Raw genomic sequence first — 18,252 nt, 5'->3', positions numbered from 1 at the left:
CCTCCCCCCCCCGCCTTCAAATGTGGTAGCGTCCTTTCTCAGCAGGCATCGCGTTTGGACGCGACCACTCCTCCTGCCCCTGGGGGGGGATATGTGGAGGGCTAGTACGTTGATTCCCCCCCCCCCCCCCCCCCCCCCCCCCACATACTTTTGCTACAGATGGTCCCGCTGGTACACAGCCAGAACTCTACTGCCTCTTTTTCCTTTTGTTGGCACGTTTTATCAGTGAGCTCCCTTGCACTGCTTGTTCATTGAACTCATGCTGCGGATAGAAGCAAAAGCAGAAGAGTGACAATCCCCCCAGTCACAGGTCACCCACCCCTGCAAGCCCCTGAGTGTGGGTGCAAGTACTACCCCACACTCACCCACTGCAAGGCATGCTAGGCTGGGTGCTAGTTCCCACCCCCTGGTGTTGAAACCACCTCCTTTCACATATCTGCAAGGTCTCACGAAGGGTTTGAAGTCCTGCAAGGCAACACACCATAAGTTGCTTGCCTCACATAAACTTTGACATGTAACAGGGCTGAAACAAGGAGCTTATAAAGGTGAATGTCAGAGGGCCAGATTTTTAAAGGGGTGCAGGTACCTGAGGCATGGGGAAAGAGTAGAGGTGTCCTGCTCCGGCTCGAGAGACAGGAGTTTTGAACTTTGGTTTGGACTCGTGCTGAAGGCTGTCTCCCAGTCAAGCAAGCTGTAAATGGGCATCTGCTTATTCAGGCTGGGGAACAAAGGCAGTCAGGTATGATCCTAGCCGTTGTGTGTGCCACTGGCTTCAAAAACTGGCGTTTCTTAACCCCACTAACCCATTAGGCACTAGGCTCAGGCTGACCTTTTGATTTAGATGCCCTATTCCCACTGAAATCCATCAGAGATAGGTGCCTAAATAAATCTGACAGTCGTCTTCTGCTCACTGGATTTTTATGTTGCATGGATGGATGGTGCCTCACACAGGTTTTTGATCTCTTTACAGATAGAGCTTATCATGGAAGCTATTCATAAAAACAGGAATTTGCAGTATAAAAAAACAGTGGAGGTAAGAGGACCTCGCTGGGTTCCTGAAGGTAACATGCAGATACATGAGGGGTCTGCTTCTCTCACCTGCTGTGAGTTAACAGCGCTGACATGAAAGTGTGTAGCTTACCTAGGCACTGAGACTGCAGCACCAAGTCTTTCATTTTCTTAGCCAGCCTACCTGAAGGGAGGTTCGAAAGAGGATGGAGCTGGACTGTTCTCAGTGCTGGCAGAGGACAGAACAAGTTGCAATGGTCTCAAGTTCTAGCAAGGGAAGTTTAGGTTAGATACTAGGGAAAAAAATGAGGATGGTAGTAAAGTACTGGAGCAGGCTACCCAGGGAGGCTGTGGAGTCTCCATCCTTGGAGGTTTTTTAAGACCCAACTAGACAAAGCCTTGGCTGGGATGATGTAGTTGGGGCTGGTCCTGCTTTGAGCAAGGGGTTGGACTAGATGTGACCTCCTGAGGGTCCTTCCATTCCTCATTTTCTATGATTTTATAATTCTGTTGTATGTACATTTTTGGGGTTTGGCTGTTAGCATGCAGGAATTGCAGAGCAAATGCAAAGCATCTGCAAGGATAATGAATGTGTGGCTGGAGGCAGTTATGGAGTTGGGAATGAATGTGATCTGATTTCATGCATTATGCTATAAGCAGGTCAGGGAGGAAAGCTTGCCTCATGTAGTCAGCATTGCCTAGGAACAAGACCTGTAGGAGCTGAAGGGACTTCCTGTAGCATTGAGTCTAGTGCCCTGGACTGCTGCAAGCAATTACGTTCTTCCCTTGCACATTTAAACACTCTTCACCTAAGGGACTTGCTTAACTGCAGCAGCAGATGTGGATGACTGCCAGAAGTGAGAAACTGGACTTGAAGGGGTTAGGCAGGTCCTACAATAAAAGCTGTGTTAACTGGCATTTTACTAACCGGAATACTCTATTAACCGGAATTTGCACTATCCCCCAATACAAATCCTCGCTTTAGCAACTGGAATTTTTGCCGAGTCTATCCGGCACGCGCATCAAGTATTTGCACTACAAGTATGGCACTGTCTTCCGTATAACCAGAATTTTTAGGTAACCGGTGCCCCCCTTACCTCACTCGTGCCGGATAACAAAGCTTTTGCTGTATATTAACGTGTGCTGGGCTGCACCGCTTTAACTGGGAGTAGAACATGAGCTGACGTTTGAGGGGCCATGTTTGTGAGAGTCGTGTCTTCTCTTTCCACCCACCTGCCTCTCCCCTTTTGGCTTTCCTAGTCTAAGAGGTTATATGAGCAACGCTGCCGGGATAAAGATGAAGCGGAACAGGCTGTGCACCGCAGTGCCAATCTTGTAACGCAAAAGCAGCAAGAAAAGGTGAGGAGCCGGGGAGGGTGGTTCTGCTCTGCATGCATCAATGATAGGCTGGAGCAACTGCATCCTCTCCAGGAGAGGACACCATTTTTAGAACAAACCTGACAGATAAAGGTCCCAATTATGTGACTGGTGCAGATGGCACTTTTTTCTTCTCATGGAGTCACTGGCAGTAGAAGCTCCAGGACCTCTGGGTGGTCTGTAATTAGTTAAAGGACTCATACAATGAACGCTTGGCACTAAAGAGTTGGGCCATTGGTGGAGCAATGTTGGCAGAGCTCATGGAAGAATGCTGCTCTGGTGGCCAAATAAATTGAGCCTCATGGGAGATTTTATCTTCTTGGTAACTTTGGATTCGAGAGAGAGAAATATGGAGTATGCTTGGGAACCTGCCCTGCTCGGCAGTGGTCCTGGATTGAACTCGGTCTCCTGTGTTTTGTTTTCAGCTGTTCATGAAGTTGGCTCAGACAAAGTCGACTCTGGAAGATTCTGGTGAGTGGTGATAACGTGGGGTATCTGTTACCTTTGGGAACGAGGGGACTCGCTCTACGCTGTTGAGGCAGGATTGTTCCTTCTGGTACAGGATGGAACGAAGGGGAGCTCTGTGGGGCAATGGTGGTATAGACTGCCTTCTCCCAAAGCAGGGAATCACTAAGTTAAACCCTAGATACATCTGGCCCAAGGTGCTGCCCCATCAAGACATGAGGTCCATTTTCTCCTTCTGAGAAGATGTTCTGCCAACACTTGGTGTTGAAAAGGCATTTGTTGTCATCTTAGAGTCATAGAAAAGTAGGGCTGGAAGGGACCTCTGTAGGTCATCCAGTCTAACCCTCCAGTTGAGGTACGGTCATTCTTATCAAACCATCCCACGCACGTTCTTGTCTAACCTAGTCAACCCAGTCACACAACTGTGGCCCCCTGCAACATTACAGGTATTGTGGAATTAACTGTCAATTAAGACCAGCTACACGTGCAAAGTACTTATCACATGATTAAAAGCTCCAACCAGCTAGCAAGTTAGACCTCAAAAATGTGAGTACTAATTTTATAGGCGGTTCCTGTCAAGCTCTAATTTGTACATGTAGCAGGGTCTTCATGGTTACCATGATCCCTAGGGCTCGGAGGTGTGTGAAACCACCGGGCCTGGGATCATGGCTGCTTTGATCCCCATGGGCCAGGGGTCTCATGCTGGGGATCACGGTGGATAAAAAACAACTATTTAAAAAAAAAATCAGATTTTTAAAATTTAAATCAGATTATTTTGATTTATTTGTATTTTTTGATCTTTTTCTGTTAAGATGCTTTAAAAAAAAACCCAAACCTATATAAAGATAGTTTTAATTTATGTTAAAGCTCAAAGATATCATCATGGAATAGAAATTATAACTTCTAATTATATACTCTTTCAGACAATATATTCATGTAGTCTTTTTAGAAAAGCTTTATAAATAGGTCACAACAGGCCATGGCCTACATTAGGGGCCCAATCCTATGGGGTTCTCAGAGGCTCCTCTATATATTAATAAAGATTAAGAAAACCATTCTACCAAATGGGACTCAGTGCTCAGTCCAGAAGATACCATTAAGCATATCTGTGATGCTTAGTTTCAGTTCTCAAACTGTGGATTTATCTCCAGAGAAAACATCCTTGTTAACAGAAGTATATGGAGATGAGAGATAACAGACCTGATTACCAAGGATCCAAAATTCTCTGCTATAAATCCCCTTGCCCGCAACTCCACATTTTTCCATGATTAAAAAAAAAAAGCCACTATATATTATTTGGATTGATACGGTGTTTTGCTTTAATCATGGAAAAATGTGGATTTTTTTTAAAGCAGAGAATTTTGGTTTTTTTATAAGCAAAAACCAGGATCACTTCTGATTACCTACCCACCAGCTCTATTGTCTGTCTGCAAGACTCTGTACAGAGATTCAAGCCCTTACCTTTCTCTAAAAGTGCAAAGTTTCAAGAAGTTAAATGAATAGAGGATTGTTGGGGTGGAGTAGATCTGGGCAAGGAGGAAGAGTCTGGAGATAAATGCAAGGAGGGAGGGGCAGTAGAAACAAAAGAGAAACATTTTGAGCAGAATATTCCAAAGGTCTTGAGGGATAAGTTTCTGAATATAACCTCTCCACTGATTTCAGATCTAGTGAGGGAATTGTATGGTAGAAGGCAAAACCTATTGTGGCAACAGGCTTGCCAGCCTGTAAAAGAGAAGAAATAAAAAATGAGAAGAAATCTAGAAGAAAGTGAAGAAAGCTCCAAGCTAATAACATATGGCTGCATCACTTGTTTGATATCCTCCTAATACAGCCTGGCAAAAATATCTCCCAAATATCCATGATTAATCTAGTGAGTTGGAGATAGTTCACCTCTCAATGACTTCACAAGTATCTGCTTCAGTTAGCTTTAGTAAATAAAATAACCAGATCATAATTCAGTTTTCTGATGTAGCTGCAAAATTAATCTGAAAAAATGTCAAAATCAAACACTGCTTTAAAATGTGTAGTGTGTACCTTCTACGAATGAAACCTACATCTATCTCTGAGTTGTGAATAATAGGTATTAAGGTCATATCAAACAACAAGAATGCACTGTTTGAAGATATAAATGATCAGATTGAGGTTTCCTGACCAGTGATTTAAATCGTAATTTAAATCCATTTGATTTAAATCAGTTCCACCCTGTGGGGCATGGTGCACTCCTGCAGCTGGGAGCCCTGTCAACTGTGAGCTCCTAGCCACAGGGAAGACCCTGCTTCACTTGCAAATTCAAGCTTGATAGCAACCATCTATAAAGTTAGTACACATTTTCAAGGTCTAACTTTAGCCGGTTGGAGCTTGTAATTGTGTGATTAGTACTTAAGACCCAGCTAGACAAAGCCTTGGCTGGGATGATCTAGTTGGGGCTGGTCCTGCTTTGAGCAGGGGGTTGGACTAGATGTGACCTCCTGACGGCCCTTCTTCCAACCCTCATTTTCTGTGATTCGACTTTGCACTTATCAGCTGAGGGAGCTCCCAGCTGCAGGAGCTTGCCTCTTGCTGGGGCAGGGAGACCCGGGGATTGGGCTCCCGCTGTACCAGCAATAAGGCACAATGGGATCTAATGCATGATCCCACAGTTGTGCTTCCTGCCATGCTGTGTGACATGGAAGAAGGTGCGATTGTGTGGATTGTGCATTAGATCATGCTTTTACCTGCATGTATAGAGGGGCCTACAAGGCATATTACCAAAAGCACCCTGACCTGCTACAGGTAAAGCAGGGGGATGAGGGGTGTCCGTGTCCTACTGCTTGAAAGATCTTCCCTAGAGAGCTTTTCTTATGAGCCTTTAACTGTTCGTGTAAGCCTGTTGCACAGCCTGTGAACTTTCCCAAGAAAACCAACTTGCTGGTCAGCCCTGCATGGTTTCACCCCTGATCTGTGATGCTGAGCTTACTTCACGGGAGCTTTCAAAGCAGGCTGCAGTACAACCCCATGGCTGTGTTGACACACAACCGCTGCAGTTCCCCAAACACTTCCCTAAATCATAGAGCTGCTTTTTGCTGCGCACCTCAGCTTCTGACTGCCATTATCTAGATTCCTAGTCATGTCCTGTTCAGGAGGGGAGATGTGGAAGAAAACCATACTCATAGATCCTTTTTCATAGGTTCTAGCTGTCTTGTCTGCCCATTGAATGTAGACCACCCAGGACATGGTGATTGTATTCTTTGCAGGTGTTCACTCCGATGTAGTATGTGTATGATTAAATCGCTGTTTGATCTCCCATTACAGACAGGGCTTACCAGCAAAATGTTAATATGCTTGAGAAGATCAGGGAAGAATGGAAGAATGAACACATCAAAGCCTGTGAGGTAAATGCATCCATTCATCCTAGGGCCTGAATGCTGGAGTGTGCTGCCTTTTGGGAACGCGCACTCTTTGCTGTCACTGGTAGCCTCTGCTCAGTGTTTCCTTCTTCATAACACTTGACCATACCTGGTTTCTGGATAACCCCCCCCAAAATTATCAATTTTCAAAGGGGAGGAGAAAAAGAAAACATTCAAATATCAGGGGACAAAATAATGAGGTTTTTTGTGCTTGCTTTTCTGTATGGCCAGTGCTGCCATCTCCTGGATAGCACATGAGAGTATTTATTATACATAATGAACAATGCAATTATTATAGATGCTTTAAGTCAGTGGTGTTCAACCTTTTTGCCCAGTGGGCCGGATGGGCAGTGCCCAGTCTGTCCGCACACTGGATCTAGCTGGTTATCCTAATCTGGCGCCCGGGTTGGGCTCAGTGGGGCCCCATCTGGTTGTACAGAGGGAGCGCATGGGGGGCAGCCCAGCCCCAACCCAGACCTGCTTGAACCAGGCGCATGGGGGTAAGAGAGGGCGGTGTAGCCCAACCCCAACACAGCCACCCAGAGGGAAGGGGGCACGACTGGCTCTGGCCCGCTGCAGGGATTGGCATTTGGGTATTTGGCAGTCGGGGAAGGTGGCCATATTAATTGCCACTGCTCCTCCGCTGCCAAGTTTCCTGACCCCTGGGAAGCCCCGTAGCCCAGATGCCATGGCTCCATGGGCTGTATTAGGCGTGTGGGCTGGAGATTGAGCACCCCTACCCTAAATGAACTCCAGGCCAATTGATGCTAGGACTGTATGATGGGGCAGACCCCTCTTGGGGCACTGCAGTCAAAAGAGATTGCCAAGGTTGGGCAAAGGAAGGATCAATTTTATCTTTGGACAAACCAAAGCTCTGCAAACTAGGTGCCTGCCAGGTATAGGAGTTATCTTTTGGGTGTGTTACAAAGGTTACAGATGATAAATACTTACTCTTGATGAAAGGTTACTTGTTATCTGTGGAAACATGTCAGGAATTAATGCTTCCTGGTGGAATTCAGACTCACCGCAGGGCAAAATTCAGGTTTGGGCTCTGAGAGACATCTAGACATTGGCATGTCTGTCTGTCTGTCTGATCCAAACCTGTGTGTATGCTTGCGTGTTTTGGGAGGGGGAGAAGAGCTGGGCCTGAGAGAAGGCCTGAGAGTGCTGCACCTCAGGACGAGCAACCCCCAACACACCTACAGGCTTGGTGGCACCAAAATGACTAGCACCTTGAATGAAAGGGACCTGGGGGTAATAATAGACTGCAGTATAAATATGAGCGGGCAGGGAGATGCTGTAGCCAGTAGGGCAAATAACATCCTGGCATGCATCAACCGATGCATCTCCAGCAAAAACAAGGAGGCAATTCTTGTGCTCTGCTCAGCACTGGTGAGACTGCAGCTGGAGTACTAAGTGCAGTCCTGGGCACTGCGCTTCAGCAACAACGTGCACAAGCTTGAGGGAGTCCAAAGAAGAGCCACCTGTATGATCAGAGACTTACATGGCAAGCCATACAAGGAAAGGCTGAGGGACTCTTCAGCCTGAAGAAAAGAGGCAGAGAGGGGACCTGGTAGCAGCTTACCGCTACACTAGGGGAGTACATCAAGGGCTTGGTGACTCGGTAACTGTTCACCAGGGCACCCAGGTAATGGCCATAAACTCCTGGAAGATCGATTCAGGCTCAACATTAGGAAAAACTTCTTCACAGCCAGCGTGTCCAGACTGGAATAAGCTCCCTCCAGGGGAGGTGCAATTGCCTACCTTGGAAATCTTCAAGAGGAGACAAGACAGTCACCTTGCTGGGGTCACTTGACCCCAGTTGTCTTTCCTGCTTGGTGCAGGGGGCTGGACCCGATGATCTTCCAAAGTCCCTTCTGGCCTTACACTCTCTGAATCTATAAGGAGAGAGAAAACCATATTTTCCTGAATCTAAGATGACTTCAAATTTAAGACAACCCCCCAATAATTAGATTCTAGATATGGAAAATTATAATTTTTAAAATAATTTGCTTTTTTTTTTTTGTTGGCAGGAAAACAGCAGCGGGGTGGGGGGGAAGGCAATGGGAAGAACAGAAGTGAGGGGGCAGGTATGGGGAAAAGCAGGAGCAAGGAGCAGGAGGCAGGGAAAGCAGGGGGGAAAGTCGAGGCAGAGGAAAGCAGGAGCAGGGCAGCAGGCATCCTGCCCCTCATCCCTTGCCCCCCTGGTGATTACCCCACCCACCCCCATTTATTTCTTCCTCCTCCTCCTGCTCTCCCACTGATCCCTGCACAGGTGCAGCCCTACAGCCTCTCCTATCCCAGCCCGGCTCTACACTATGCAGATTTCTCCTCCCTGCCTGTTCCCTTCCCTCGTTTCCCTGTCTCCCCACAGAAGGGGGAGAAGGGCAGGCAGCAGGGCAGAGAAGGAGAAATCTGCACAGTGCAGAGCCAGGCTCCCAGCACAGCTGCTTCCCGCAGCCTGGGGCAAGTTGGAGACCATAGGAGCAGCAGCAGCCTGCAGACTCCTCCTTCCCTGGCAGCAAGGGAAGGGTGGCAGGAGGGACTCCTGACTGGTAGCAGAGCTGCTGCTGTTGTCCCTGCCCCAGCTGGGCTCCCTGTACAGCCATTTCTTACTCAACTCTAAGACAAGCCTTTGTTTTTCCTGTGATGAATGCGGGGAAAAGGCCTTGTCTTAGAATAGAGTGATCAGGGTATAAACTAAGCAATGTGACCCCATTCATGTTGTATCCCCAGCAAGCCTTTGCCTTACCCTATCCATGCTACAGTCCAGCATTTTTCCACCATGGTGCAATAGGACCCAGTAAACTACTAAGCTGCCTCTTTAAAAGACAACTTCAGGTCTTTGATAAAGCAAAGAGGAAGGAATGGGAGGGCTGGAGGCAGAGCTGGAACATGAGGGAGCAATGAAGCCCTTCAAAAGAAGATGAATCCTTCCTACGATTGTATAAAACAGTGATGCCCAAATCCAGCCCGAAGAGCCACGTGGGTCTGGCTTGTGGGTCTCATCACAGATACTGATGGTAGCGCAGTGGCAGTGATCATTGCTGCTCCCCTGCTGCCATATTTCTGGATCGACTGTGGAGTGGTAAGGTGTGGCCTGGCATCCACTATGCAGGATCAAGCTGCGCATGGGGTTGAGCTAGGGCATGGCCAGATCCAACATGCAGGGCTGGGCTCATGTATGCTTGGATCTGGCATGTGCATTTGGGCTGCGGGCAAGATTAGGATGGACCCTCAGACTGACCCCAGGCACAGGGCCACAAGGTTGAGCACCACTGGTATAAAACATGTGTTTGCTGTCTAGTAAATGTCTTGGAGACTTTAGGGTTGTAACATATGGAGAAGGCAAAGACTCTGTTAGACCAATTTCCTTGCCCTACAAAGGTAGACCTGTGCCCCCACAGTCAAGGGGAGGGTAAGGTTGAGAAGACATTTTCAGCTGACGCCCCACTGATTATGACATTTGAAAATGGGACTACGTGAAACACAAGCTTGTCCCACAATAAGGGTCAATCCTGCACTGGTGCAGAGGTGGCCTGGACAACCTAGGCTTTCTCTTCCTCTTTGCCAAGATGAACTTCAGTGGGTTGAGCTCGTGGGCTTTTGCCATTTGGGGATGTATCATGACATGCTTCCCTGTGTCACTGCAGTTCTTTGAGACCCAGGAGTGTGAACGGATTAGCTATTTCCGCAACGCGCTGTGGGTGCACGTCAACCAGCTCTCCCAGGAGTGCGTCCAGAGTGATGAGGTAAGATGACACGGAGGCTCTCTGAGCCTTCATGGAGAGAAAAAGGAGGGTTCCTCAGCTTAGAAATCCTCTCTTTTGGAAAATGTTTCGTATTCCAGGTCAAATGAGCCAAACTGGTTCCAAATTCTCTCTATTGAGCAAAACTCAATCGTTTAAACACTATCTGTGGCGCTACAACCAGCAAGCATCCTCCACCCTAGACTTTTCAGCCTGGGGCTTCAGATACTCCCAAATCCTTTGGCAGGCATCCTATGTGCAGGCCCAAGCCTGGAGGTCTTGGGGTTCAGATGGCCCTGAGTCTCATTTGCCCTTAGCCAACGGCCACAGGAGCAAGCTAGGGAGGAGTCCCACGTTTCCATAAAAGAGGTGTGTAGCTGAGATCCTCCCACTGGAAGCTGGCCACTGGGAGGCTGTTACAGACAGGTGTCCTGTTTGCAGTGCATTGGGCAGGGTTGCACCCTCCACTACACAATGCCATTCAAGTCCTTCTCAGTCAGGGCAACAGACTTGTGCAGCGACTACACTTGATCTTGGCCCACAAGTTCACCCTTGAGACAGTTGCCCATCTCTGGCCAGTATTTGTATGTGCACTTTTTAAGTCCACGCTTTTGCTCTGCAACCTTAGAGCAAATGGAGGCTAGAAAAGTGTGAATGGTCACTGCTGACCCCGTCAGGGGAGACCGTGATTCTCTAACCATGTTCGCTGTTGTCTATGATGTCTTTTAATTTAAAAGTGCAAGCACTTGTAAGTCCTGTTGAATACCAGAAGGAACATGTCCTTGATTATACCAATTGGCTATCCCTCTTTCATGCAGGCTGCGTGCCCGTCAGAAGACCTGTAAATGCAGAGTTAACCCATTGTTCTCTGTCTGAGTCTGCTGCTGGCCAGACCCAATGATGGGCAGAAACAAGTCTTCTTTTTTTCTTTTTTTGCAGAAATATGAAGAAATCCGCAGAAGTTTGGAAATGTGCAACATCGATAAGGATATTGAATTCTTTGTAAACTACCGTAAAATGGGAAACATGCCCCCAGGTATGGGTTTGAGTCTGGTTTTCGAAGCAGCGCTGTGCTCGGGCCTCCTTCCAGCTTCTCAGCTCTGAGAACGGTTGCTTTTGTGGAACAAGGGAGGGTGCAGAAAGGAAGCACGTCTGGTTGTCGTGCTTCACTTCCATGTCCTCAATCAAGCCTGTCTCTTGTACGGTGTCCTGGCATTGGATTAGCAAGCAGTTGCTGCTTGTCCTTGAAGAGAGTGCATCTTTCCACTGTTCTAGAGTTGAATCATCCAGATTCTTGAGGGGCTGAGAAGTGGTGCAGTATGATGCTGTGTTTCTGTGCCAACCAGTTACGTGAAAACATTAAACGTGACAGCTGAGTTCTTTTTCTAGCTCCAGTTGTCTATGAAAATTACTACAACACGTCGAGAAATGCAACTCCAGTGAGAAATCAGGCCCCACCACCAGGAATAGGGAGGTAAGGAACACAACACAGAGAACAGTACAAGGACTGGGGTGGCTGTTTGGAGAAAGAAAATGTGTTTTGCTTTTCTAAGCCTTTTGTAACTGTCTGGATGTTGGGCTCCATTAGAGGCCTGTGGTGGTGGGTTGTGGTTTTGTGCAAAGGGGAATCCAGGCAGACTGGGAATTGCACCTGGGTTGAGTCCTGCTTTCCATTATCTTTTGCACCTCTTCACCATCTCCCTTGCTCCCAGCTGTGCTGCTGCAATCCTCCTGGATTTTGTGCTCTCCCTTTTGTTGTTTGGGGAGTCTTGGATCAGCTTGAGAGTATGTATAGGTCAGGGGTGTCAAACTCATCCAGTCCCCCCGGCCAGATGATGTGTGGGCTGGACCAGGACTGTGCACCAGAGGGGCTGGTCCATGCCAGTCTCCTGTGCATGGTATATGTTGGCCCTGCTCCAGGGCCTGCTCTGCACACAGCACATTTGCTGAACCCAGTGCCATGGGCACTGCACAGAGTCTGAGGTGCAGGCTGCGTGTGGCATCCCATCAGCTTAGCCCTGCATGCTGGCTTTGGGGCTGGTCTGGATTGGGCCCCAGACTGTCTGCGCGTGCTGGAGCCAGTGTGCAAGGCTGATCCGGCATGGGCACCACGTGCGGCTTGCGCCCCAGACCAGCCCCACTGTGCTGCATGCAAAGCCCATGGCACTGGGTTCAGCCTGCGTGCCAGATCCCATCTGCGATGCAGGGTTGGTGCACTAGTCTGGGCCTGCAGGGAGCAAACCAGGACAGCCAAGGCTGCGACTGAACTCCAGCTAGCTACATGTCATGAAACTCTGGGGTAAAGCGTCCACACCTGAAGACAGGAAGGTTATCCAGGCTGACCTGGACAGGCTCAGGAAATGGGAGGACAAGAACCTGATGGTGTTTAACACGCAAAAATGCAAGGTTCTCCACCTTGGGAAGAAAAACGTGCAGCATGCTTATAGGCTCGGCAGTGCTACGCTGGCTAGCACTATGGACGAAAGGGACTTGGGGGTCACGATTGACCACAAGATGAACATAAGCCTTCAGTGTGATGCTGTGGCTAGTAAAGCAAGCAAAACGCTGGCTTGCATCCATAGATGCTTCTCAAGCAAATCCCAGGGCATCATTCTCCCCTTGTACTCGGCCTTAGTGAGGTCACAGCTGGAGTACTGCGTCCAGTTTTGGACTCCACAATTCAAAAAGGATGTGGAGAAGCTTGAGAGGGTGCAGAGGAGAGCCATGTGCGTGATCAGAGGTCAGGAAAACAGACCGTATGACGACAGGCTGAGAGCCATGGGACTCTTCAGCCTGGAAAAGCGCAGGCTCAGGGGTGATCTGATGGCCACCTACAAGTTTATCAGGGGTGCTCACCAGGATCTGGGGGAACATCTGTTCACCAGAGCACCCCAAGGGATGACGAGGTCAAATGGTCACAAACTCCTCCATGACCATTTCAGGCTGGACATAAGGGAGAATTTCTTTACTGTCCAAGCCCCCAAGGTTTGGAATAGACTGCCGCCGGAGGTGGTTCAAGCACCCACTTTGAACGCCTCAAGAGACGTTTGGATGTTTATCTTGTTGGGATCCTATGACCCCTGCTGACTTTCTGCCCCTGGGGCAGGAGGCTGGACTCGATGATCCTCCGGGGTCCCTTCCAGCCCTAATGTCTATGATATCTATGAAATGTAAGACAAATGGTCCAGACCCTTGGGCTCCATGGTCCAGATCTGGCCTATGGAGCATACGTTTGACACCCCTGATACAGGAGAGAACCTGATCACTGAAGTTAAGAGATGGGAAGAGTGAGGGACTTGACAGCCCAGAGAAGGGAGCTGGAATGAAGGCTGGAGAGGGTGGCGAGAACGTGTGTGTTCTCAGGTTTCTTTGAGACTGACATCCCTGCTATTTTGCTGTAAGAGTATCAAACAGATCCCTTTACAGTAAAGACTTCCTGAGTTGTGGAAGGCTTGGGGCCAGGAAGGGAGGATGCTTGCCTGATTCTTGCAACTTTGTCGGTAGTTACTGTGCAGGTGATTCGTAGCTGGTTCTGAAATGGGAGCATTGTAAAAAACCCAAGCCAACCCATTGTAAAATGACCAAGGTCTTGCCGTTCGTGGCAGCTGCTCAGTCTCTGGGCCCTGCAGCGGGGCCAAGTTAGCCTGGGAAAAAATGGACTAGAATTGCTTACTGTGAAAACATCAAACCATTTTGCCTTTTCTGCTTGTGTCTATGCAGGAGGGGGCCACTGCCAATCCCAACCAGCGGGCCAAGTGAGTGACCGCACAGCGCTGTAGCAATTGCATGGTTTAAACCCTCTTTTCTTGTACTTTAAGTCCTACTGGGGTGGGCATATCCCAATGCTTTCTCAGCTGTAATTCTGCCGCAGGTGGGTGGGACAAAACCCTGGAGTGTTAGGATGATCCCAGAGATGCACCTTGGGTTTGTATAAGCTTTACTGGTCCCCCAGTTTGCTGAGTGGGTGTACCCAGGTTATTAATTTGCCTAGAAATCACCATTTACCATGGGTGCCTTGTTAAAGGAACAGGAGTTAATCACAAGGAAGAACAAATGGTATAAAACAGAAAAAGCGATCAACTGCTTTGACAACGGAGTATGGTAAAACAAAACTGACACTCCTTTCCACGTACTGGATGTACCATGCATCATGTTAGGTACGTCCAGACTACCATGTAGTCCTTATAAATGTTCCTGTGGAAATCTCCCAGGCTCAGCCTCTCCTTGGTCACAGCTTGTTCCCTCTGCTAAGGACCTCTATTCCCCTCTCCTTACAGGGACCCCTGCCCCCTCTCTAACCACTGCCTAATGATCATTGCCTCCACATCACACAGCCCCACTGCCAGGGGAGCCAGAGAATCCCCTAGCCCGATGATCCTCAACCAGGATGCCTTGAGATCCTTTCAAGGGTGCTGCACAATGTGAGCACTGTTAGGTGTGCAAATATGATGTGTAGTATAAACCCAGAAATTTCAAATCTGAATCTGTAGATTAAAAGCGTTCTGGCCTGTGCAGTCTTTGTGAGTTGTGTGGTCTTTCTGAGTTCTTTGTGAGAAGAGAATTGCTCTTATTTTTCTGTAGTCAAAAAAATGAGTAAAAACTAAGAGCTGGCATTTTCCGAGAGGTGTCTTGAGCCCAATGAAGGGGGCTTCGAGTCTAAAAAGGTTGAGAACCACTGCTCTGGAGTGTTTCTGCCTGTGGATCGGTGATAGTGGGTTCAGCCATCTCTCTTATTTCCCTTATAATCCTGCCTGCTGATCTCTCCAGTGACACCTGCAAACTTTTCTCAGAGACTGAAATCATAGCCCTGGCCATTGATTTTTATTTGAGGCAGGGGGTAGGATTTCAAGCAGAAGGATGTTCCTACCAAAGCCCCAGGTCAGAACAACCCTGAACTTTGAGAGAGCCCATCTCTAGATCTGAGATTTGAAATTTTCCTTACTCCGAGCATTTTTTAAACTTTGTGATGTGAACTAATGGCAGACCCTAGGGACCAAGAGTCCTTTCACCTCCCAGCTTCCTTATCTGTAAGATGTGGAGAAGGGTACTCACCTCCTTTTGGCTTTGAAATCTCATGACAACCACTATTGCAGAGCACAAATATAACTAGCTCCTTCTCTCACAGGTGATCCCGATTATGCTACAGTTGATGGCTACAGTTTAGTACACCACTAGCATTGTTTGTAAGTATTTTAGTTCTTGAATGAATTACTAAGGTGAGACTATTTTAGAATGAGGAGAGTTGGGATATCGAAGGAAGCTTCCCAGTGGTTAGATCAGGGATGGGCAAAATGCAGCCCGTGGGCTGGACGCGGCCTGCCAGGCCATTCTATCTGCCCCGTGGGGCCCCTAAAAAATTTAGAAAATTGATATTTATCTGCCTCTGGCTGCCAGTCATGCGGCCCTCGATGGCTTGCCAAAACCCAGTAAGCAGCTCTCCACCCAAAATAATTGCCCACCCCTGGGTTAGATGGTAAGACTGAAGAATAGTGGCCCCGGGGAAGCTGGAAACCCTGTCATTTGGGTCTCTAAAGGGTGTGTTAAGCAATGAGTGAACAGCTCTGCACTGGTGGCCAGCTGAGGTAAGCGGTCTAACAAGTTGCTTTTCCCATTCCCTTCCCCTCAGCCATCCATTATGTCTGATTCTGCTTGAAGTTTCTTTCATTGACTTTGGCAATGTCCCTCTGCTCTTTTAGGGTCTCGCAGCAGCGTCTCTGAGCACGAGAAGCTTGTCAGAGGCAGCGTATCCACTTGCATTTTATATGTTGGACGCAGTGATGCAGACCTGAACTGTCTCTCCTTCTAAAAATATTTTAAAGAGTCCTGCGGTCCCTATTTTATACATTTTGGATGAAAGACCCCAGGCAGCCTGAAGTCTCTCCTCTTTCACATCCACAAGCTCCAAGGACTGACGTCTCTTGTTCGTGGTCGGAAACAAGCAAGCAAAAAGAATCCTTGAGCAGAAGCCACGGGTACAATGGCATCACCCATGTGCTGCTCTGGGGGTTGGTGATACCTTCTTGATGTGGAAAGATTTACAGGCATCTGGAAAAATACATTTAAAAAAATCTCTTATGTCTTTGGGGTTGAGAACTCGCACGTGCCACACCAGCGCTGCGGTGGGAACTGCGTGCAGTGCTTTGGGCAGAGTGAAATTGTTCGTAGCCCAGAGGTGGAAGTAAGATCTGAGGCTGGGTTTGGTCTGTTACTCTGGATTTGCACCAAGGGCAAGTTCTGAGCTGAATTGTGGGAGAGCTCATTACTGTTTCCACTTCCTGAACACTCCTCCTAACAGCCCTTTGGGAGCCTGCTCCTTTTCCTGTCGAAGTCCATGGCAGAATTCCTGTTTGGCATCAGTGATTTGGGATCTGGACCCTGTTAGGAACTCAGCTGGCTTCTAGAGATGATCTGGAGCCCTAAAACTCATGTCCTGATCTGAATTTCTCACAGTTGATGTCCATCTTCATTGGGGAGATCTGATACTACTTTGATTCAGGTACACAAACACTAAACTGTGCGTGCTTCTGCCCAGCTCTTAGTGAGCGTGTGTATGTGCTGATTTCTTATCTTAAAGCAGCAGGGTGGATTCCACATCAGACTGCTTGTGTTGTTCATGTACACCTACATGATTCTGCATGCACCTGAAATCACAACCTTCTGGGGCTTTGTTTTTTTTCTTTGCATGGAAGAGAGTCCAAAGCATTCAGTACAACTCATTCTGTCCTGCTACATTTTAACGCACTGTCCAAAGTGGGTTCATAGAGAAAAATATTGTATTTAAAAAAGACTCTTAAATATTCCTGTATAATTTTAAAGAAGAAATTGATTGTAGCTTTAGTTTTAAAATATCTATATTAAAACTTCAGATTTGAGACCTGTGTGTTTTGGAATGTACTTTGTTTGGGTCATAGGGGTGGATTTATAAGGGCTCTTCCACCCCTGTAGTCTATAATCCTATGACATGTTCATGTGCAAAGGTCTGTACACACTGATTAGAGCCGGCTCAATGTAAGCAGAGAAGCTGACAGTCTTCCAGTGCATCTTTTCTCCTGATCTGAGCCCTCCCAATTCTGCCTTTGCAATCCTCATCTGATAGACCTCTTCTCATCCACGTCTTGTCCTCTTGATAGTTCTGCTGATACTCCCACAAGGGCTCTCTCTGATAATACCTAACAGTGCTGTTCATTGGAGCAATGAGGTGCTAAGGTGGACCCCTCCCTTGTTCGGGGCTCTGATGTGAGATGGCCATCGCAGGCAATCCTCCATGCTGTGCCACATCTCCCACACCAACCTCCCATTGCACCTCAGCACTGACCTTGAGTTTGATGGAATATGGACTTCTGCTTTCCACCGACTCTTGGGTCTAGTCGCCAATGGCAAGCGCTGTGTACCATACTGTTCTGATTATAAGTTGACCCAGCATTTTCTGGTTCAGCTTTAGGAAAAACAACTTTTTCCCCCTGCAAAGATGATAACTACAGATAAAGACCTTGAATTACTATTACCCTATTTTCCACCCCCCTCAGAAGAGGGAAACTGTTTTTTACTATGCTGTGATGACTTTTACTGCTTAGACCTGATGAAGAATGTCTTGCATTTGAAACTTGTCTAACTATCCCAGCTATGCCGATGGGCCAACAAAAGATATCACTTTAAGAAATCTTTGCCTCTTGCATACTTTCTGGACCATCACAACTACAGCACCACTATAACACTACCAAGACCCACAGGGTAATCGGATAGCCAAGGAAAGTACCTGATGGGTTAAATTGACTAACGTTATGAACGTAAGATTTACATGGAAAAAAATTCTTAGTTTTTCTACATGCACAAAAATACTGCAAGTACGATGGGGGAGGGGGTGGGGAGGGGGCTTGTACCCCTGCATAGTATATGTTTTTGGTTATAGGTCAGTCTTCCATATATGTTGAACGCAACTTTTTTTTTTTAATGGTTCTTTTGGATTAAGAAGGCGATGATCTGGTAAGGGGTCTCCAGGTCCTTGACTACCTGGGTGATAGCAATCATCGCTTGCTGGAATTCATCATCCAGCACAGGGTGTCAAGGGCCTGCAGCAAAGCGGTAGCCTTAGACTTCAAGAGGGCCAACTTCAATGAGTTGAGATTGGTGGGAGAGGCGCTGCAATTCTTGAGGGCAGGGGAACTCAGTGCCCAAGATGAGTGGTTGTTCCTTAAGGAGACAATACTCAGGGCCCAAGGGGTGACGATCCCAACAAGAAGCAAAGGGGGCAAGAGTGCCCAAAAGCC

General features: G+C 47.7%; 1 protein-coding gene across 4 annotated transcripts in view; it reads left to right on the top strand.

The window, feature by feature from the left end:
• The window catches only part of PSTPIP2 (proline-serine-threonine phosphatase interacting protein 2), a 64,942-nt gene extending 48,053 nt beyond the window's left edge, over positions 1-16,889 (top strand). For 2 of the 4 annotated variants that reach the window (XM_025216267.1, XM_025216266.1), the window contains 10 exons: positions 971-1,033; positions 2,269-2,367; positions 2,811-2,856; positions 6,142-6,221; positions 9,890-9,988; positions 10,925-11,021; positions 11,375-11,459; positions 13,706-13,740; positions 15,111-15,168; positions 15,682-16,888. In XM_025216267.1, the coding sequence (XP_025072052.1) occupies positions 971-1,033; positions 2,269-2,367; positions 2,811-2,856; positions 6,142-6,221; positions 9,890-9,988; positions 10,925-11,021; positions 11,375-11,459; positions 13,706-13,740; positions 15,111-15,160 (654 nt within the window). In that variant the 3' untranslated portion in view covers positions 15,161-15,168; positions 15,682-16,888. Of the gene's footprint in view, positions 1-970; positions 1,034-2,268; positions 2,368-2,810; positions 2,857-6,141; positions 6,222-9,889; positions 9,989-10,924; positions 11,022-11,374; positions 11,460-13,705; positions 13,741-15,110; positions 15,169-15,681 lie in introns of all 4 variants that reach the window. The other 2 variants (XM_025216265.1, XM_006034276.3) reach the window with 2 other exon arrangements.
• The last annotated feature ends 1,363 nt before the right edge of the window (positions 16,890-18,252 follow it).

This window comes from Alligator sinensis, unplaced genomic scaffold (assembly GCF_000455745.1).
Source record: "Alligator sinensis unplaced genomic scaffold, ASM45574v1 scaffold518_1, whole genome shotgun sequence".
NCBI classification, from domain to species: domain Eukaryota; kingdom Metazoa; phylum Chordata; order Crocodylia; family Alligatoridae; genus Alligator; species Alligator sinensis.
This window is presented reverse-complemented; position numbering and strand designations above follow the sequence as displayed.